This window comes from Somniosus microcephalus, chromosome 32 (assembly GCF_052327205.1).
Source record: "Somniosus microcephalus isolate GS21.2 chromosome 32, FLI_Smic_1.0, whole genome shotgun sequence".
Lineage (NCBI taxonomy): Eukaryota > Metazoa > Chordata > Chondrichthyes > Squaliformes > Somniosidae > Somniosus > Somniosus microcephalus.
In genome coordinates this window covers 31,159,763-31,176,746 of record NC_141018.1, presented here as the reverse complement: position 1 = coordinate 31,176,746, position 16,984 = coordinate 31,159,763, and the positions used below count along the sequence as shown (strand labels likewise).

Below are 16,984 nucleotides of genomic sequence, written 5' to 3'. Positions count from 1 at the left end.
TGCGGATGCGATTTGTGCGGATGCGATTTGTGCGGATGCGGTTTGGGATACGGTTTGTGCGGATGCGGTTTGGGATACGGTTTGTGCGGATGCAGTTTGTGCGGATGCGGTTTGGGATGCGGTTTGTGCGGATGCGGTTTAGGGTTGCCCGTAAGCTCTACCAACCCGGGTTTCACGTCATAACTGATCTCCTTACTTATTTATTCAGGGCCAATTGGACTTCTGAATCTGCTGGTTGCCAAGGCAATGGGGGCGGCTCAGGTTATGATTTGTGGTAAGCCTCAGTTTTCTCTCTCTCTCTCTCTCTCGATTTTTCCCGCCAATACTTTGCAGTGGAAGGTTTCCCTGTGCCGTCGTTTCACTCAGCCGGTACCTGGAAATGGAGTCACTTGGCCTTGCTCCTGGTCATCAACTTGTGTCCCCTGGATGGAAGTAGCGACGACAAGCAACGTTCCCATGTGGCCGCGTGGCGGTCTGGAGGTCCCGCGCTGGTCCCTGGCTGGCCTTTCAATGGGAATAACTGCGCGTGTATGAAACATAGAAACATAGAAGATAGGAGCAGGAGTAGGCCATTCGGCCCCTCGAGCCTGCTCTGCCATTTAATGCGATCATGGCTGATCATCCAGATTCAGTACCCTGTCCCTGCTTTCTCCCCATATCCTTTGATCCCTTTAGCCTTAAGAAATATATCTAACTCCTTCTTGAATATATTTAATGAATTGGCCTCTACTGCCTTCTGTGGTAGAGAATTCCACAGGTTCACCACTCTGGGTGAAGAAATTCCTCCTCATCTCTGTCCTAAATGGCTTACCCCTTATCCTTAGACTGTGACCCCTGGTTCTGGACTCCCCCGCCATCGGGAACATCCTTCCTGCATCTAGTCTGTCAAGTCCTGTCAGAATTTTATAAGTTTCAATGAGATCCCCTCTCATTCTTCTAAACTCCAGCGAGTATAAGCCCAATTGACCCAATCTCTCCTCATACGTCATTCCTGCCATCCCAGGAATCAGTCTGGTGAATCTTCGCTGCACTCCCTCCATGGCAAGAACATCCTTCCTCAGATAAGGCGACCAAAACTGCGCACAATACTCCAGGTGCGGTCTCACCAAGGCCCTGTACAACTGCAGCAAGACAGCCTTGCTCCTGTACTCTGAGGATTTGAGAGGGCCGCGCAGCCAGTTAAAGGGCCCACGCATGGAACAAATAATTACTGGGAATATTGGCGACACGGTCCTAGTTTAGAATAAAAAAGGGAACAGATTATTTACCAAAATAATGGATATGGGAGTCTAAGCCAGTCCACTCCTGGTGGATTGCAGGCGCATGGGAACACCACCACCTCCAAGTTCCCCAACTCCATCCACCTGTTGACTTGTCTGATCTTGACTTGAACCTGATTTCTACTCATTTCAAAACTTCAAACCTGAGATTTTCTGCTGGAGCTGTGAGGGAAACAAGTTACCTGCCTGTGCATTTCTGATGCCCAGGGTTGCTAAGGCAGTAACGGAAGGTCTTATTTGCAACCTGCATGTTAACTGTTAGTGATATTATTATGATATTTCTTGCGCCATTGCCTTAAGGCATTTAGGGTTGCCCATTTATGTCAAACAGGTAAACATCCATGCCTGGATGAGTGCGGCTCCAGCAACCCTCAAGAAGCTCGACACCATCCAGGACAAAGCAGCCCGCTTGATTGGCACTCCATCCACCACCTTAAACATTCACTCCCTCCACCACCAGCGCACCGTGGCTGCAGTGTGTACATAGAAACATAGAGATAGGAACAGGAGTAGGCCATTCGGCCCTTCGAGCCTGCTCCGCCATTCAATGAGATCATGGCTGATCTTCGTCTGAGATCATAGCTGATCTTACCAGTTCAGTACCCCGTCCCCGCCTTTTCTCCGTAACCCTTAATCCCCTTAGCCTTCAGAAATATATCCAATTCTCTCTTGAAAATATTTATTGAATTAGCCTTCACAGCCCTCTGTGGCAGGGAATTCCACAGGCTCACCACTCTTTGAGTGAAGAAATTCTTCCTCATCTCTGTTTTAAATGATTTGCCCGCTATTTTTAGACTGTGACCCCTGGTTCTGTGCTCCCCGGCCATTGGAAACATTCTCTCTGAATTCAGCCTGTCCAGGCCTGCCATAATTTTATATGTTTCGATGAGATCCCCTCTCAATCTTCTAAACTCCAGTGAGTACAAGCCCAAACTATTTAATCTCTCTTCGTAGGTCATTCCCGCCATTCCAGGTATCAGCCTGGTGAATCGCCGTTGCACTCTTTCCATGGCAAGAACATCCTTCCGCAGATGGGGCGACCAAAACTGTACACAATACTCCAGATGCGGTCTCACCAGCACCTTGTACAGCTGTAGTAAGGTATCCCTATTCCTATACTCGAACCCCCTTGATATGAAGGCCAACATACCATTTGCCTTCTTAATCGCCTGTTGCACCTGCATGCTCTCCTTCAGTGACTGGTGCACAAGAACACCCAGGTCCCTCTGCACTTCCCCATCTCCCAATCTATTGCCATTTAGATAATAATCTACCCTCCTGTTTTTACCCCCAAAGTGGATAACCTCGCATTTATCCACATTATAGTGCATCTGCCACGTATCCGCCCATTCCCCCAACCTGTCCAAATCGCACTGTAGCCTCCTAACATCCTCATCAGAGCCCACCCCTCCTCCTAGTTTAGTGTCGTCAGCGAATTTGGAAATATTGCATCCAATTCCCTGATCCAGATCATTTATATATATTGTGAACAGCTGGGGTCCCAGGACAGATCCTTGCGGCACCCCGCTGGTCACTGCCTGCCACTCCGAAAACGAGCCGTTTATTCCAACTCTCTGTTTTCTATCCGCCAGCCAGTTCTCTATCCACGTTAATACTTTGCCCCCAATTCCATGAGCCTTAATTTTGCATGATAATCTTTTGTGTGGAACCTTATCGAAGGCTTTCTGGAGGTCAAGGTACACCACATCCACTGGCTCTCCCCCATCTATTTTACCAGTTACTTCCTCAAAAAATTCCAGCAGATTAGTCAAACACGATTTACCCTTTGTAAATCCATGTTGACTCTGTCCGATCCTTTCCCCATTTGTCAAGTGCTCCGCTATTTTATCCTTAATAATGGACTCTAGCATTTTGCCCACAACCGATGTAAGGCTTACTGGTCTATAATTCCCTGCTTTCTCTCTACCCCCCTTTTTAAATATTGGGGTAACATTAGCTACCCTCCAATCCACGGGTACTGTTCCCGAGTCAATGGAGTTCCGGAAGATGATCCTTAGAGCATCTGCTATCTCCAGGGCCACCTCCTTAAGTACCCTAGGATGTAGTTTATCAGGCCCCGGGGATTTGTCGGCCTTCAGTCCCCTCAACTTACCCAACACCATATCCCTAGAGATACTAATTTCTGTCAGCTCCTCCCTCTCATTAGTCCCTATGTTTGCCGATATTCCTGGGAGGTTATTTGTGTCCTCCTTTGTGAATACAGAACCAAAGTATGAGTTTAATTGGTCTGCCATTTCCTTATTCTCCATTATATATTCTCCCGAATCGGACTGCAAGGGACCGACTTGGGATTTTACCAGTCTTTTCCTCCTGATATACCGATAAAAGCTTTTGCAGTCTGTCTTTATGTTTGCTGCAAGTTTACTTTCGTATTCTATTTTCCCCTTCCTGATTAATCCCTTTGTCCTCTTTAGCTGTATCCTGTACTGCCCCCAATCTTCCGGTCTGGTGCTTTTTTTTGCCAGTTGATATGCCCTTTTTTTTTATTTTATGCTGTCCCTAATTTCCCTCGTTATCCACGGTTGAGTCACCTTTTTAGGTTTATTTTTATGCCAAACCGGTATAAACATGTTCTGGAATTCTTCCATTCTATCTTTGAATGCTTGCCATTGTCTCTCCACTGTCAATCCCCCCAGAAACACCACCCAATCAATCTTACCCAATTCCCGTCTCAGACCCTCGTAATTCCCTTTATTTAAGTTCTGGACCTTAGTCTCTGATTCAATTTCCTCACTCTCCATCTCGACTGAGAGCTCGATCATATTATGATCGCTCTGACCCAAGGGGCCTCGTACAAGAAGATTGCTGATAAGTCCCTTCTCATTGCACAATACCATCTACAAGATGCACTGCAGCAACTCACCAAGGCTTCTTCGGCAGCAACTCCCAAACCCACGGCCTTTTCCACCTAGAAGGACAAGGGCAGCAGGTGCATGGGAACACCACCACCTCCAAGTCACACACCATCCTGACTTGGAAATATATCGCCATGTGGGAGCACCTTCACCACATGGACTGCAGCGGCTCAAGAAGGCGGCTCACCACCACCTTCTCAAGGGCAATTAAGGATCGGCAATAAATGTTGGCCTTGCCAGCGACACCCACATCCCATAACTGAATAAATAAAAAAAAAATCTCAGTTAGACAAAGAAATGCTTTGTGAATGAGTTCATCATTCAACCCATAATCATTTTCAGACTTTGTCTTGAAATGACTAATTGATAATACAATACTACGGCATAAAGACAGTTCTTCATTGCAGCAATTGGCCGTATTGTTTCGACTTTGTGGCCTTGAATTTCCTGCGTGTTTGCCTCCCCGAGACACATGTAACTGGGGCGCAAACTTTAATTTTCGTACTTAAAGAAGGAATATATTGACGTGAGTTTGGCGCTTCCCTCGTGCCCCGATTGTTTACGCTGATTTACACCCATTTTGCACTCAGACGTATTCTAATGAGATCACGGGAAATTTGAGCGTAACTTGACATCAGCAGAATGGGCGCATTTTCGGATCTAACTTCAGGATTGCGCCCTGGGAAGAAATTACAGGTCTTAGGTCTAGAAATTCAGTGGCCTGCGCCACCAGTTTGCGCCCAAAGAGGGCTTTTGCGCCACTGGCCACAACCGCCGCAATATTTAGCGGGGCACTAATGGCGGCGTTAGCCTGTAGCGCTGCGCCGCCACCGATGACGTCATCGGTGTGCGCAGCGCCCCGCTACCGCCCCGAGCGCCATATTAGGTCGCAGCCGCCTCTTCCGCGCCGGCCGCAAACAGCGACCGGTACACAGGGGCCTACCTGTGGCGGTAGTGGGGCGAGTTAAGGTGGAGGTGCGGCCGGCTGGTTTTTCGGCGGCCGCCTGCCCGCACCTCCGTCCCCGGCCTCCTACACCCCCCCCCCCGCGGCATTGCCGGCTGTTTCCCGAGAGCCCGGCACTTCTCCTTGGTGCCGGGCTCATTTGCCGGCACTCGCGAGCGGGGATCGCGCTGTTGCAGGCACCTCCCCCTTAACAGTGGGAGGAAGGCCTGCAGTACCGCAGCCTGCTGTGCCGCAGTGGGTGGCGCTGCGGCACTTTGCGCGCCGATATTCAGTTTCAGCGCCCCAAGCGGGGCGCCGAAACCCTTGTTTAGCGGCCGGCTTCCACTTGGGGCGCTGAAACTGAATATCCCGATGGCGCAAATGGCTCCGCGCGCAGTGGTAATTCCGGCGCCCAGGCGAGCTGGGCGCCCCTAACTGAATTTTTAGCCCTTAGTGTTTTGGCTTTTAAAGCAAGGACCTTCCTCATTAAAAATAAAAAGTGGACATGCACCTACATCCCTGACAGCCTCGACCTGTTCCTCCCACCACCCCACCCCCCCCCCGCAACCTTTCTCTCTCTCAGATTACCTCCCTCATACTCTCCCTCTGCCCCTCCTCTTTCTTTCTCCGTCTCTGTTTCTCCCCCTCTCTTGTGCCGCTTTCTGTCTCACTCTCTCCTCTTCTCCCTTTTTCTCTTTGTTTCTCTCTCTCTCAGCACACACTTTCCCTCCTCTGTGTCCACTAAATCGGAATCCTTTGGCTGACCTCACTCTCACAGTCCCACAACCACAACAGCAAAATACCTTTAATGTAGTGAAAGGCTCCAAGGTGTCCCAACACCCCAAGGCTGAGGGACAGGGGAGTACAGACACTGAGCAGGAGTTACGCAAAGTATTAGTTACAGTGCCAAAGGCACTACAGTGACAGATTTCCTATCTCAACACAAAGCAATAACATTGTTTTTCCGCAATCTAAGTCTATAGTGGTTATACAAAGAATTTCTTGTCCCAGGCTTGAACCAATGCAAAAGAAGTAGATTATAGGGGCTGTTTTCCAATATATGCTCTCAGTTGGACGAGGCTTCCATCACAGCCCGTGACCTCTACCAGCTACAGGAAACTCTTTATTATCCGGCACCGACGGGACCGGTGTGGTGCCGGTTTATCAAAAAGTCCGGATTACAGAGAGGTATAGTTAAAAGGTACGAGAGCTCCGTACACAGCAACAAATCCAGGCTTCCCTGTTGCTTAGCAACATGTGCAGGAACTCCGGCCACAGACCAAGCATCCCTGTTGCTTAGCAACAAGTGTAGGAGCCCCAGTTACACGGCCACAGATCCAGGAACTGCCACTAATATGAAGTAAAACTTACCTGAACCTACTCCTGAATTTTGCTGGTTAACAGAGATTTCCGGTTATTTAGGTGCCGGTAAATCGAGAGTTTCCTGTAGAAGGACAAGGGCAGCAGGCGCATGGCAACACCGCCACCTCCAAGTTCCCCTCCAAGTCACACAACATCCTGACTTGGAAGTATATCGGCCGTTCCTTCATTGTCGCTTGGTCAAAACACAAATTTCTCAACATTTTGTTTCAGGTAGGAAGGGGCAAGAGTTAGAAGAAAGAAACAAGGAAAGACATGCATTTCTATAGCGCCTTTCACAACCTCAGGACGTCCCAAAGCGCCAATGAAGTCCTTTTGAAGTGTTATAATGCAAGAAACGCGGCAACCATTTTGCGCACAGCAAGCTCCCACAAATGTGATAATGACCAGATCATCTGTTTTTGTGATGTTGATTGAGGGATAAATATTGGCCCAGGACACCGGGGAGAACTCCCCTGCTCTTCTTCGAAATAGTGCCGTGGGATCTTTTACATCCAGCTGAGAGAGCAGACGGGGCCTCGGTTTAACGTCTCATCCGAAAGACGGCACTCCCTCAGCACTGCACTGGGAGTGTCAGCCTGGATTTTTGTGCTCAAGTCTCTGGAGTGGGGCTTGAACCCATGACCTTCTGACTTGAAGCAGGACTGCTACCCACTGAACCACTGGCTGACAAGAGATGTCCATTGTGGGAATGCAAACAGGCACGGTTCAATAATGGAGATGTGGATGGACAGGTAGATATTTTTGGAGTTTCTGCATGATTATCTTTGGGAATGGGGGAGTATTTGTGCAGAACTGTGACAGAGCAGGCTAAACAGATGGGGTGGAGAGAGCTCATGGACGTATGTGGAAGCTAATGGACTTCATGGGCTCGGTGGTTTTTCCTCATTCCACAAGTACAAAATTCACAAGCCTTGAGCAAAGCGAACGATGGGGGGAAAAAATCCCACACAGGATAGTGGTAAATCTGTGGAATTCTCTGCCCCAGAGAGCCGTGGAGGCTGGGTCATTAAATACATTTAAACTGGAGATAGACAGATTTTTGCAAGATAAGGGAGTGAAGGGTCATGGGGAGCGGGCGGGGAAGTGGCTTTGAGCCCAAGATCAGCCATGATCTTATTGAATGGCGGAGCAGGCTCGAGGGGCCGAGTGGCCTATTCCTGCTCCTATTTCTTATGTTCTTATGTGACCATGTTCAACAGATTGCCAGGAGATGGTAGCATTTTCAGGGTCAATGGAAGCCTTTCAAAGAGAGCTGGATTGATATCTGTTGAGAAGGGGGTCTAAAGATTTTTTAGAAATATTCAGAACACTACTTGGGTGGTAGAAGAAGGAAGTTAGGATATAAATTCTGATTGCGGGTGCTTGCTGGGAGTATATTTAGTGAAAGTGCATATCCCTAGCATGTTATCTTCTGCCATTCATTTTAATATATAATATTTTTTAAGGGGCTAGATGCAGGGAAGATGTTTCCCCTGGCTGGGGAGCCTAGAACCGGGGGTCACAGTCTCAGGATAAGGGGTCGGCCATTTAAGACTGAGATGAGGAGGAATTTCTTCACTCGGAGGGTGGTGACTCTTTGGAATTCTCTACCCCAGAGGGCTGTGGAGGTTCAGTCATTGGGTATTTTCAAGACTGAGATCCGTAGATTTTTGGATACTAACGGAATTAAGGGATATGGGGATAGTGTGGGAAAGTGGAGATGAGGTAGAAGATCAGCCATGATCTTATTGAATGGCGGAGCAGGCTCGAGGGGCTGAATGGCCGACTCCTGCTCCTATTTCTTATGTTCTTCTGTTAATGGATGGAAAATCATGGGCAATTTTTACCCCTTACTATTTCTAAAAGCAGGCGATCAACAGATGATGGGGGCGGATTATACCTGCACTCTGAATGAAGCAAGTTCGATGAGCCAGAAGGCCCTCTCTTGAATTTCTATCCATTACATACATCAGAGTGTCACTGAACAAACAATACAGGGTAGAGCTTGACTTTGTGCGCTAGCGTAGGACGGGCGATAGCGAGTCGGAAGTCCGCTTTTTGCATCTCTCCCGATTTTTATTTCCATTGAAGTCAAGATCTTTCCCGATGAGCACTCGAAGAGAAAAGACCAGCTGGTTCATCGAGCCTGTCTCATACAGCCACGTTGTGATTTAAGCATCGCGACCCCAAATGTTCCCGCCCAGCAGTAGCCACGTAACCTCCTGGGAGAGGCAAAAAAAAAACGGGAAAAAACCCCGCGGTCAATTCAGGGGAAAAGGTTTCCAGGAAATTCCTCTCGGACACCCTTTCCCCCTCCCCCGAGGGTGATCCAAACAAGTTCCAGGAGACCAGAGTAACCGCAAGGATTATCAGCCAACATCTCACCTGCCTTTTGTACACAGCATAATCAATTACAGACAGGAAATGGTCGAGCTCCCTTTTGGAAGTTTGCAGTGAATCCACACTCACTGGGCAAGACGATAACTTGTTCCAGAGATCAATGACTCTCTGCGAGAACCTCCTGACATCTAACCTAGTTCTGCACTTATTTGACCAACAAGCCCGCGATAAAGCATCAGTGATAAAGACAGACCCATTTTCATTTACTGCTAACCTAGGTGAAACCTTGGGGAATTTGTGGCGTTGGTGAATTTGAGATGGATTTGTTTTCTTAGATTTATCAAGTGCCCGACTAGAGAAGGCGAAGGAGGTGGGGGCTGATTTTACCATAACGGTAACGAACGAGACACCCCAGGACCTGGCCCAGAAAGTGGAGGCTGCTCTTGGCTCCATGCCAGATAGCACCATCGAGTGCACCGGGACAGAGTTCTGTGTCCATACCGGAATCTATGTAAGTACTGAATTGCATAGAATCAACATCGTGAAAAATATAAAAACGGATTGTAAAAGCGGTATGTGAAAAGGAAAAGACTGGTGTAGGTCCTTTACAGTCAGAGGCGGGAGAATTTATAATGCAGAATGAAGAAATGGCAGAGAAATTAATTAAATACTTTGTGACATGAATCAGTCATTCATGAAAGAAAGACTTATGAAATAATACTGAGCGGCCTGCGGGTGGCGATGTCCAGGGAGAGTATAAATACTCGGGCACGGGCCCAGCTTGCGCAGGACATTCTTAACAGGAACTAGTGAAGGACACAACTAGACCTCCATGTTGTAAAACAGTTGATTAAAGCTTTGTTTAACGCTTAGACCAAGTGCCTAGTAGTTTTCTTACGTCACTTTGTTTCTGTCTTCATGGAGGTAGACACAAAATACCTCCCAGAAATACAAGAAACCCAAGGGTGTGGTGAGAATGAGGAACTTAAAGAAGAGGCTTCAAGGGGATCTCGACAGGCTCAGTGAGTGGGCGAGAACATGGCAGATGGAATATAATGTGGATAAATGTGAAGTTACCCACTTTGGTAGAAAAACAGAAAGGCAGAGTATTTCCTAAATGGTGAAAGATTGGAGAATGCAGATGCTCAAAGGGACCTGGGTGTCCTTGTACATGAGTCACTGAAAGTGGATATGCAGGTGCAGCAAGCCATTAGGAAGGCAAATGGTATGCTGGCCTTCATTACAAGAGGATTTGAGTACAGGAGTGAAGAAGTCTTACTCCAATTATATAGGGCCTTGGTGAGACCACACCTGGAGTACTGTGTACCATTTTAGTTTCCTTACCTAAGGAAGGATATACTCGCCATAGAGGGAGTGCAACGAAGGTTCACGAGATTGATTCCTGGGATGGCGGGACTGTCATATGACAAGAGATTGAGTAAACTAGGCCTGTATTCTCTTGAATTCAGAAGAATGAGAGGGGATCTCACTGAAGCATACAAAATTATTACAGGGCTTGATAGGGTGGATGCTGGGAGAATGTTTCCCTTGGCTGGGGAGTCTAGAACCAGGGGCCACAGCCTCAAGATAAAGGGTAGACCATTCAGGACTGAGATGAGGAGAAATTTCTTCACTCAGAGGGTGGTGAATCTTTGGAGTTCTCTACCACAGAGGGCTGTGGAGGCTCAGTCATTGGGTATATTCAAAACAGAAGTCGATAGATTTCTGACTAGTAAGGGCATCAAGGGATATGGCGATAGGGCCGGTGAATGGAGTTGAGGCAGAAGATCAGCCATGATCTCATTGAATGGCAGAGCAGGCTCGAAGGGCCGAATGGCCTACTCATGCTCCTATTTCTTATGTTCTTATATCATCAGGACTCGACTACAGTTTTTAATATGCGGCTTGAGTGTTGAGTTTCCTGACCAGGTCAACCCAGTGACAAAGAGAATCGGGGCTAGAAGTGGGCAGAATAGGTAAGAAATAGGCAGGTGATTACATAGAATTACATAGAATATACAGCACAGAAACAGGCCATCCGGCCCAACTAGCCTGGTGTTTATGCGTCACACGAGTCTCCTCCCATTCCATCTACTTCATCTCAGCCTTTCAGCATACCTTTCTATCCCCTTTTCTCTCATGTACTCCTCTAGTTTCCTTTTGAAAGCATCTCAGCTATTTGCCTCAACCACTCTCTGGGGTAGCGAGTTCCACATTCTAACCACTCTCTGAATAATGACATTTCTCCTCATTTCCCTAGTGGATTTATCCGTCGCTGTCTTGTAATCATGACCCCTGGTTCAAAGGTGTCATGGAAAGTGCAAGTCGGCGGTCTTTGTGATGGATAGGATATGGGATCAGAAGCTCAGCTCAGGGATAGCTATGACGCTTAGGTTGTGAACTGTCTGGTTCATCAATTTGGGGTATTAATAAAATCACTAATAAAGAATACAAGGTAATTCTCCCAGAGAAAGCCTCCTCAGAGCAGGATCTGACATTAAATGCAATGGAACAGAATTGTACGGCAACTAAAACCATGAAGGAGCCATGCAATGAGGACAATAGAACCATTGAGGTAATATTGTCAAACTTGGTTAGACCTCACCTGGAACCGTTCTGGTCTCCATTTTATAAAAAGGGTATGGAAGCACTGGAGAAGGTGCAAAAGAGATTTACAAGGATGATACCAGAACTGAGAGATTATAACTATCAGGAAAGACTGAACAGGCGGGGGCTCTTTTCTCTAGAAAAAGAAAAGGCTGGGGGGTGACCTGATAGAAGTCTACATGATTATTAAAGGGTTCGATAGGGTAGATGTAGAGAAGATGTTTCCGCTTGTGGGGGAGACCAGAACTAGGGGCCGTAAATATAAGATAGTCACTAATAAATCCAATAGGGAATTCAGGAGAAACTTCTTTACCCAGAGAGTGGTGAGAATGTGGAACTCACTACCACAGGGAGTGGTTGAGGCGAATAGTATAGATGCATTTAAGGGGAAGCTAGATAAACACATGAGGGAGAAAGGAATAGAAGGATATGTTGATAGGGTGAGATGGAGAGGGGTTGGAGGAGGCTCGTGTGGAACATAAACACTGGCACGGACCAGTTGGGCCGAATGGCCTGTTTCTGTGCTGTAAATACTATGTAATACTGTGTAATAGACAAGAAAGAGATTAAGGAACAATCCATCTAAAAATGATACATCAGAGCTAGAGAATGAGAAAAGGGCAAGTTGTATGGATGATATAGAATTCCAGAGGGACTCAAAAGTTGCCCAGGTTTTTGTGAAAGTGCACATGAATTGTGGCAAAAATACCTGGCAGGCAAATTCACAAGGGACAAAATTGAGTGCACGTGCTGGAAGACAAGCCGCCTGACGAATGTTATTTGGGTGCAATAGCTGTCAGTCGTAGCAAAGGGGAGGGTTTGGAATTGGCCGTTAAGTGAGCAAGTCACCTGGTTTAAACTGGGTACAGATCGCAAGCGAACCTTAGATCTGAGCAAAGTTACAAGAGCTTACAGCGCTGGCCTGAAGTGCGACAGGCTTCAGATAAAAGTGGCAAGATGCTCGGCCGCAGTGAAAGGAAGGTGCATCGCCACTGCTCTGTTGGGGAAAAATAAAAAATGCGTCTCTTAATTTTGCCTGGACCTTTTTGGCCGTATTTGTTCATTTTTGAGGCATTTTAGCTATCTGATTATGTCTTTATGAAAGGTAGTTTAGAATTGAGCCGCACTGCTGATCCCTGCCTCTTGGCTCATGCGTGTGATATTTTTCTTTAGTCTACTCGCTCCGGAGGGACTGTGCTGCTGGTGGGCCATGGTCCCGCTTTGGTGAGTGTCCCCCTGCTAAATGCAGCCATCCGGGAGGTGGATATCCGAGGAATGTTCAGATACTGTAACACGTAAGTACTGACTCTCTCCTAACAACAAATTAACTCAATCTCGAATTTTAATATTAATTTAAACGATTAAAGGTGGAAGTGCTCAGGATTGAATACTTATCCTCATCCGCAACCAACTCCATTTAGGTTTTACTTATATAAAATGCCTTGAACATTTGACCAGTCTTCGAAGCAGATGTATACATCTATTGGATTACAGGAGCACTAAGAATGTGCCGAGTTTCGGGGGCAAGTGAATGTTAATTTTATTCATGGTTTCAATCTTTGTTTTCCTTCCTTTCCTAGTGCTTGGCACAATCGAAAGAGCTTGCTTCAGCTGTGGCTCAGTGGGCAGCCACTCTCGCCTTGGAGTCAGAAGGTTGTGGGTTCTGAAGCTCCCACCCCCGAGACTTGAGCACATAATTTAGGCTGGTGCTCCCAGTGCAGTGCTGAGGGAGCGCCGCACTGTCGGAGGTGCCGTCTTTCGAATGAGACGTTAAAACCGAGGCCCCGTCTGCTTTGCAGATATCCCGCGGCACTATTTGAAGAAGAGATGGGGAGTTTCCCCCCCCCCCCCTCCCCCGGTGTCCTGGGGCCAATATTTATCCCTCAACCAACATCACTAAAACAGATGATCTGGGCACGTCTCTCATTTCTGGTGGTGGGAGCTTGCTGTGTGTAAATTGGCTGCCGTGTTTCCTACATTACAACAGTGATTACACTTCAAAAAGTACTTCATTGGCTGTAAAAGGCTTTGGGCCGTCCTGAGGTCGTGAAAGACGCTATATAAAATGCAAGCCCTTTCTTTCCGTTGCTGAAACCCTCATCCTTGCCTTTGTTACCTCTAGACTTGACTATTCCAACGCACTCCTGGCTGGCCTCCCACATTCCACCCTACATAAACTTGAGGTCATCCAAAACTCGGCTGCCCGTGTCCTAACTTGCACCAAGTCCCATTCACCCATTACCCCTGTGCTCGCTGACCTACAGCGCCTCGATTTCAAAATTCTCATCCTTGTTTTCAAATCCCTCCATGGCCTCGCCCCTCCCTATCTCTGTAATCTCCTTCAGCCCCACAACCCCCCCGAGATATCTGCGCTCCTCTAATTCTGCCCTCTTGAGCATCCCTGATTAGAATCGCTCAACCATTGGTGGCCGTGCCTTCTGTTGCCTGGACCCTAAGCTCTGGAATCCCCTGCCCAAACCTCTCCGCCTCGCTACCTCTCTTTCCTCCTTTAAGACACTCCTCAAAACCTACCTCTTTGACCAAGCTTTTGGTCACCTGCCCTAATTTATCCTTATGTGGCTCGGTGTCAAATTAATTGTCTATAACACTCCTGTGAAGCGCCTTGGGACGTTTTACTACGTTAAAGGTGCTATATAAATACAAGTTGTTGTTGTTGTTTTATATAAGATGCCTTATCGCATCAGGGTTCTTAGAAATGCGCCACGGGAATGCTGTGGATTGGTGGGCGAGATGGGCGCGATGCCTGAAGCTGTTACTGTGGATGGCCCAAATGTGCTTCACAGCCAATGGCTTACGTTCGAAGTGTTGTGTAGACAAGCACGGCCCCACAAGTAGCAAATGAACAAATGACCAGATAATCTGTTCTTCGTGGTGTTGCTTTAGGGGTGGGGGGGAGGGGGGAGATTTACGTCCAGTTGAACAGAAAATCTTGGGGAGCACGTCTACAATTTCCCGACATGTGCTCGTGTTTTGTGACAAAGCAACCTTTTTAATGTTACAGGCTTGAAGTTACCCAACTGTCGGATGTCACTATATTGTGTAATTGAGTGCTCAGGGGAAACAGAAATCTGTTAATAAAAAATGATAGATAAGTGGAAACGTATTACTTTTACAGAAGGATTCTACATTCATCATCTGTAGAGCCCTTGTATCTGTTTCCTCTTGGCCTGATTTTAGAATAATTACCTCCAAGAGATTAACAACTGCAGCACGGTGGCATAGCGGTTAGCACTGTTGCCTCACAGCGCCAGAGACCCGGGTTTGAATCCGGCCTCGGGCGACTGTCTGTGTGGAGTTTGCACATTCTCCCCGTGTTTGCGTGGGTTTCCTCCGGGTGCTCCGGTTTCCTCCCACAGTCCAAAGATGTGCGGGTTTAGGTTGATTGTCTATGATAAATTGACCCTTAGTGTTCGGGGGATTAAATACGTGGGGTTACAGGGATAGGGTGGGATATGTGTTGGTGTAGGGGTTACGGGGATCGGGTGGGATATGTGTCGGTGCAGGCTCGATGGGCCGAAATGGCCTCTATCTGCACTGTGGGGTTTCTGTGTCTGTGTGTGATTTTTGGCACGTATAGGTGCTATGCTCCAAAAGTCAAATTGGTCTTTATTACTTTATGAAACAATCTTTAAAAATAGCTGATGACCGAGCCAGTTCCTCAAACTGATGGGACACTTTTATCAAACCATAAAAACTGTATCAGCAAACAATGATTCACCTCACCCTTTGTTGGCCTGCCGTCTGGGCGTCAGCCATGGTTCAGTCGGTAGCACTCTCACCGCTGATAAGTCCCACTCCCAGAGATTTGAGCACACCAAGTTCCCAAAAGGAACGTAATCCCATCACCAAATGCATCGTCCTCTCTCTGCTTTCTGAAGGGTCTGTTCCCTCCCTGGATCAACCCATCCACCACCACCTCCTACTTTTTTTAAAAATTCGTTCATTGTGATGTGGGCGTCGCCGGCAAGGCCGGCATTTATTGCCCATCCCTAATTGCCCTCGAGAAGGTGGTGGTGAGCCGCCTTCTCGAACCGCAGAGTTAAGAGTCGACCACATTGCTGTGGGTCTGGAGTCACATATAGGCCAGACCGGGTAAGGGCAGCAGATTTCCTTCCCTAAAGGACATTAGTGAACCAGATGGGTTTTAAGAACATAAGAAACGGGAGCAGGAGTCGGCCAATCGGCCCCTCGAGCCTGCTCCGCCATTCAACAAGATCATGGCTGATCCAATCTTGGCTTCAACACCACTTTCCCGCTCTCTCCCCATACCCCTTGACTCCCAAATGTCTGCCAATCTCCGCCTTGAATATATTCAGTGACTCCACCTCCACAGCTCTCCAGGGTAGAGAATTCCAAAGATTCACGACCCTCTAAGAGAAGAAATTCCTCCTCATCTCTGCCTTAAATGGGCAACCCCTTTTTACAACAATCTGGTAGTTTCATGCTCACCCTTACTGATGTTAGTTTATTTTTTAATTCCAGATTAATTTGGTGGTGGGATTTGAACTCATATCTCTGGATCATTAGTCCAGGCTTCTGGATTAACTAGTCCAGTAACATAACCAACGTGCTACCGTACCCGTCATGAACACTTCCAGCTACCCTTCCCTCTGACATCTTCCTGTGCAATACCTTCCCATTCACCTACTCTCACACAGTTGTCCAGGGCCCCCAACACTCACCCCTTCAGTGTGAGATGCCAACTTACACATATTTCCTCTAATCTAGTAAACTGTCCACAGTCCCCAGTCCTTTCTGAATTGGGAAGACCAAATGCAGCTTAGGTCACCCCTTTGCTAAGTCTCACCCTGTCCGCAAGAGCTACCCGTGGCTTGCCATTTTAACTCCCCTACCCATTTGCACTCTGACCTCGCTCTTTTTTTTTTGGCTTTGTACCCAGTTCCAAAAAGCTCAACACAATCTACAAGAAAATATCTTATCTTTCTCCAAGGCACCTGCAATTCTCTGGTCGGAACAGTAACTTATTCTTTAACTATGTCTTCAGTTTCAAGCCTGTTTCAATTTCACACCTGACGCTCCCCCTCGCCCTGAGATTTTCCATCTCTCTCATTTTCTTGTATTTCCACAGGTCTCCCACTCCCTCAGCTAGTTACACACCCTTTGTTTAAAGTCGTAATGCTTTTATCCATTGCTTGATGGAGGCAGTCCCCTCTGTGCTTGTGTTATCAGCAGAGGGTTGTGGAATGCACTATGGGGAGTTAGTGATTGTGGCGGAGAATATGTCAATATTTACAAATAAATGGTTGCAGGAAAGGGGATTGAAAGGGATATGGGTCACCCGAGGAAGGTAAACACCAGCACAGACTGTTCCTGTGTTGCAATTTCTATGCAAGTTCTACAGCCTTGACTTTCCAAGAAATAAGTTGCCCCTTTAAGAACAAACTTGCATCTGCCAATGGCCTGCAGAGAAAGTTACAACCAAGTTTCCTGGGTCTGCTCATTGACATTTGCATTAGGAACATAGGGACATAGGAGGAGGCCATTCAGCCCCTCGAGCCTGTTTAAATCTGAGATTGATAGATTTTTGTTAACCA

The 16,984-nt window shown here is 47.3% G+C and overlaps 1 protein-coding gene across 4 annotated transcripts in view; it reads left to right on the top strand.

Annotated features, from left to right (window-relative positions):
* The window catches only part of LOC147097372 (sorbitol dehydrogenase-like), a 53,256-nt gene that overhangs the window by 26,639 nt on the left and 9,633 nt on the right, over positions 1-16,984 (top strand). For all 4 annotated transcript variants that reach the window (XR_015074370.1, XM_085972297.1, XM_085972295.1 and 1 more), the window contains 3 exons: positions 209-274; positions 9,137-9,312; positions 12,582-12,703. Coding sequence is in view for 3 of the 4 variants with exons in the window: in XM_085972297.1 (XP_085828423.1) it covers positions 209-274; positions 9,137-9,312; positions 12,582-12,703 (364 nt within the window). In the remaining variant the exon portion in view is untranslated. The remainder of the gene's footprint in view (positions 1-208; positions 275-9,136; positions 9,313-12,581; positions 12,704-16,984) is intronic.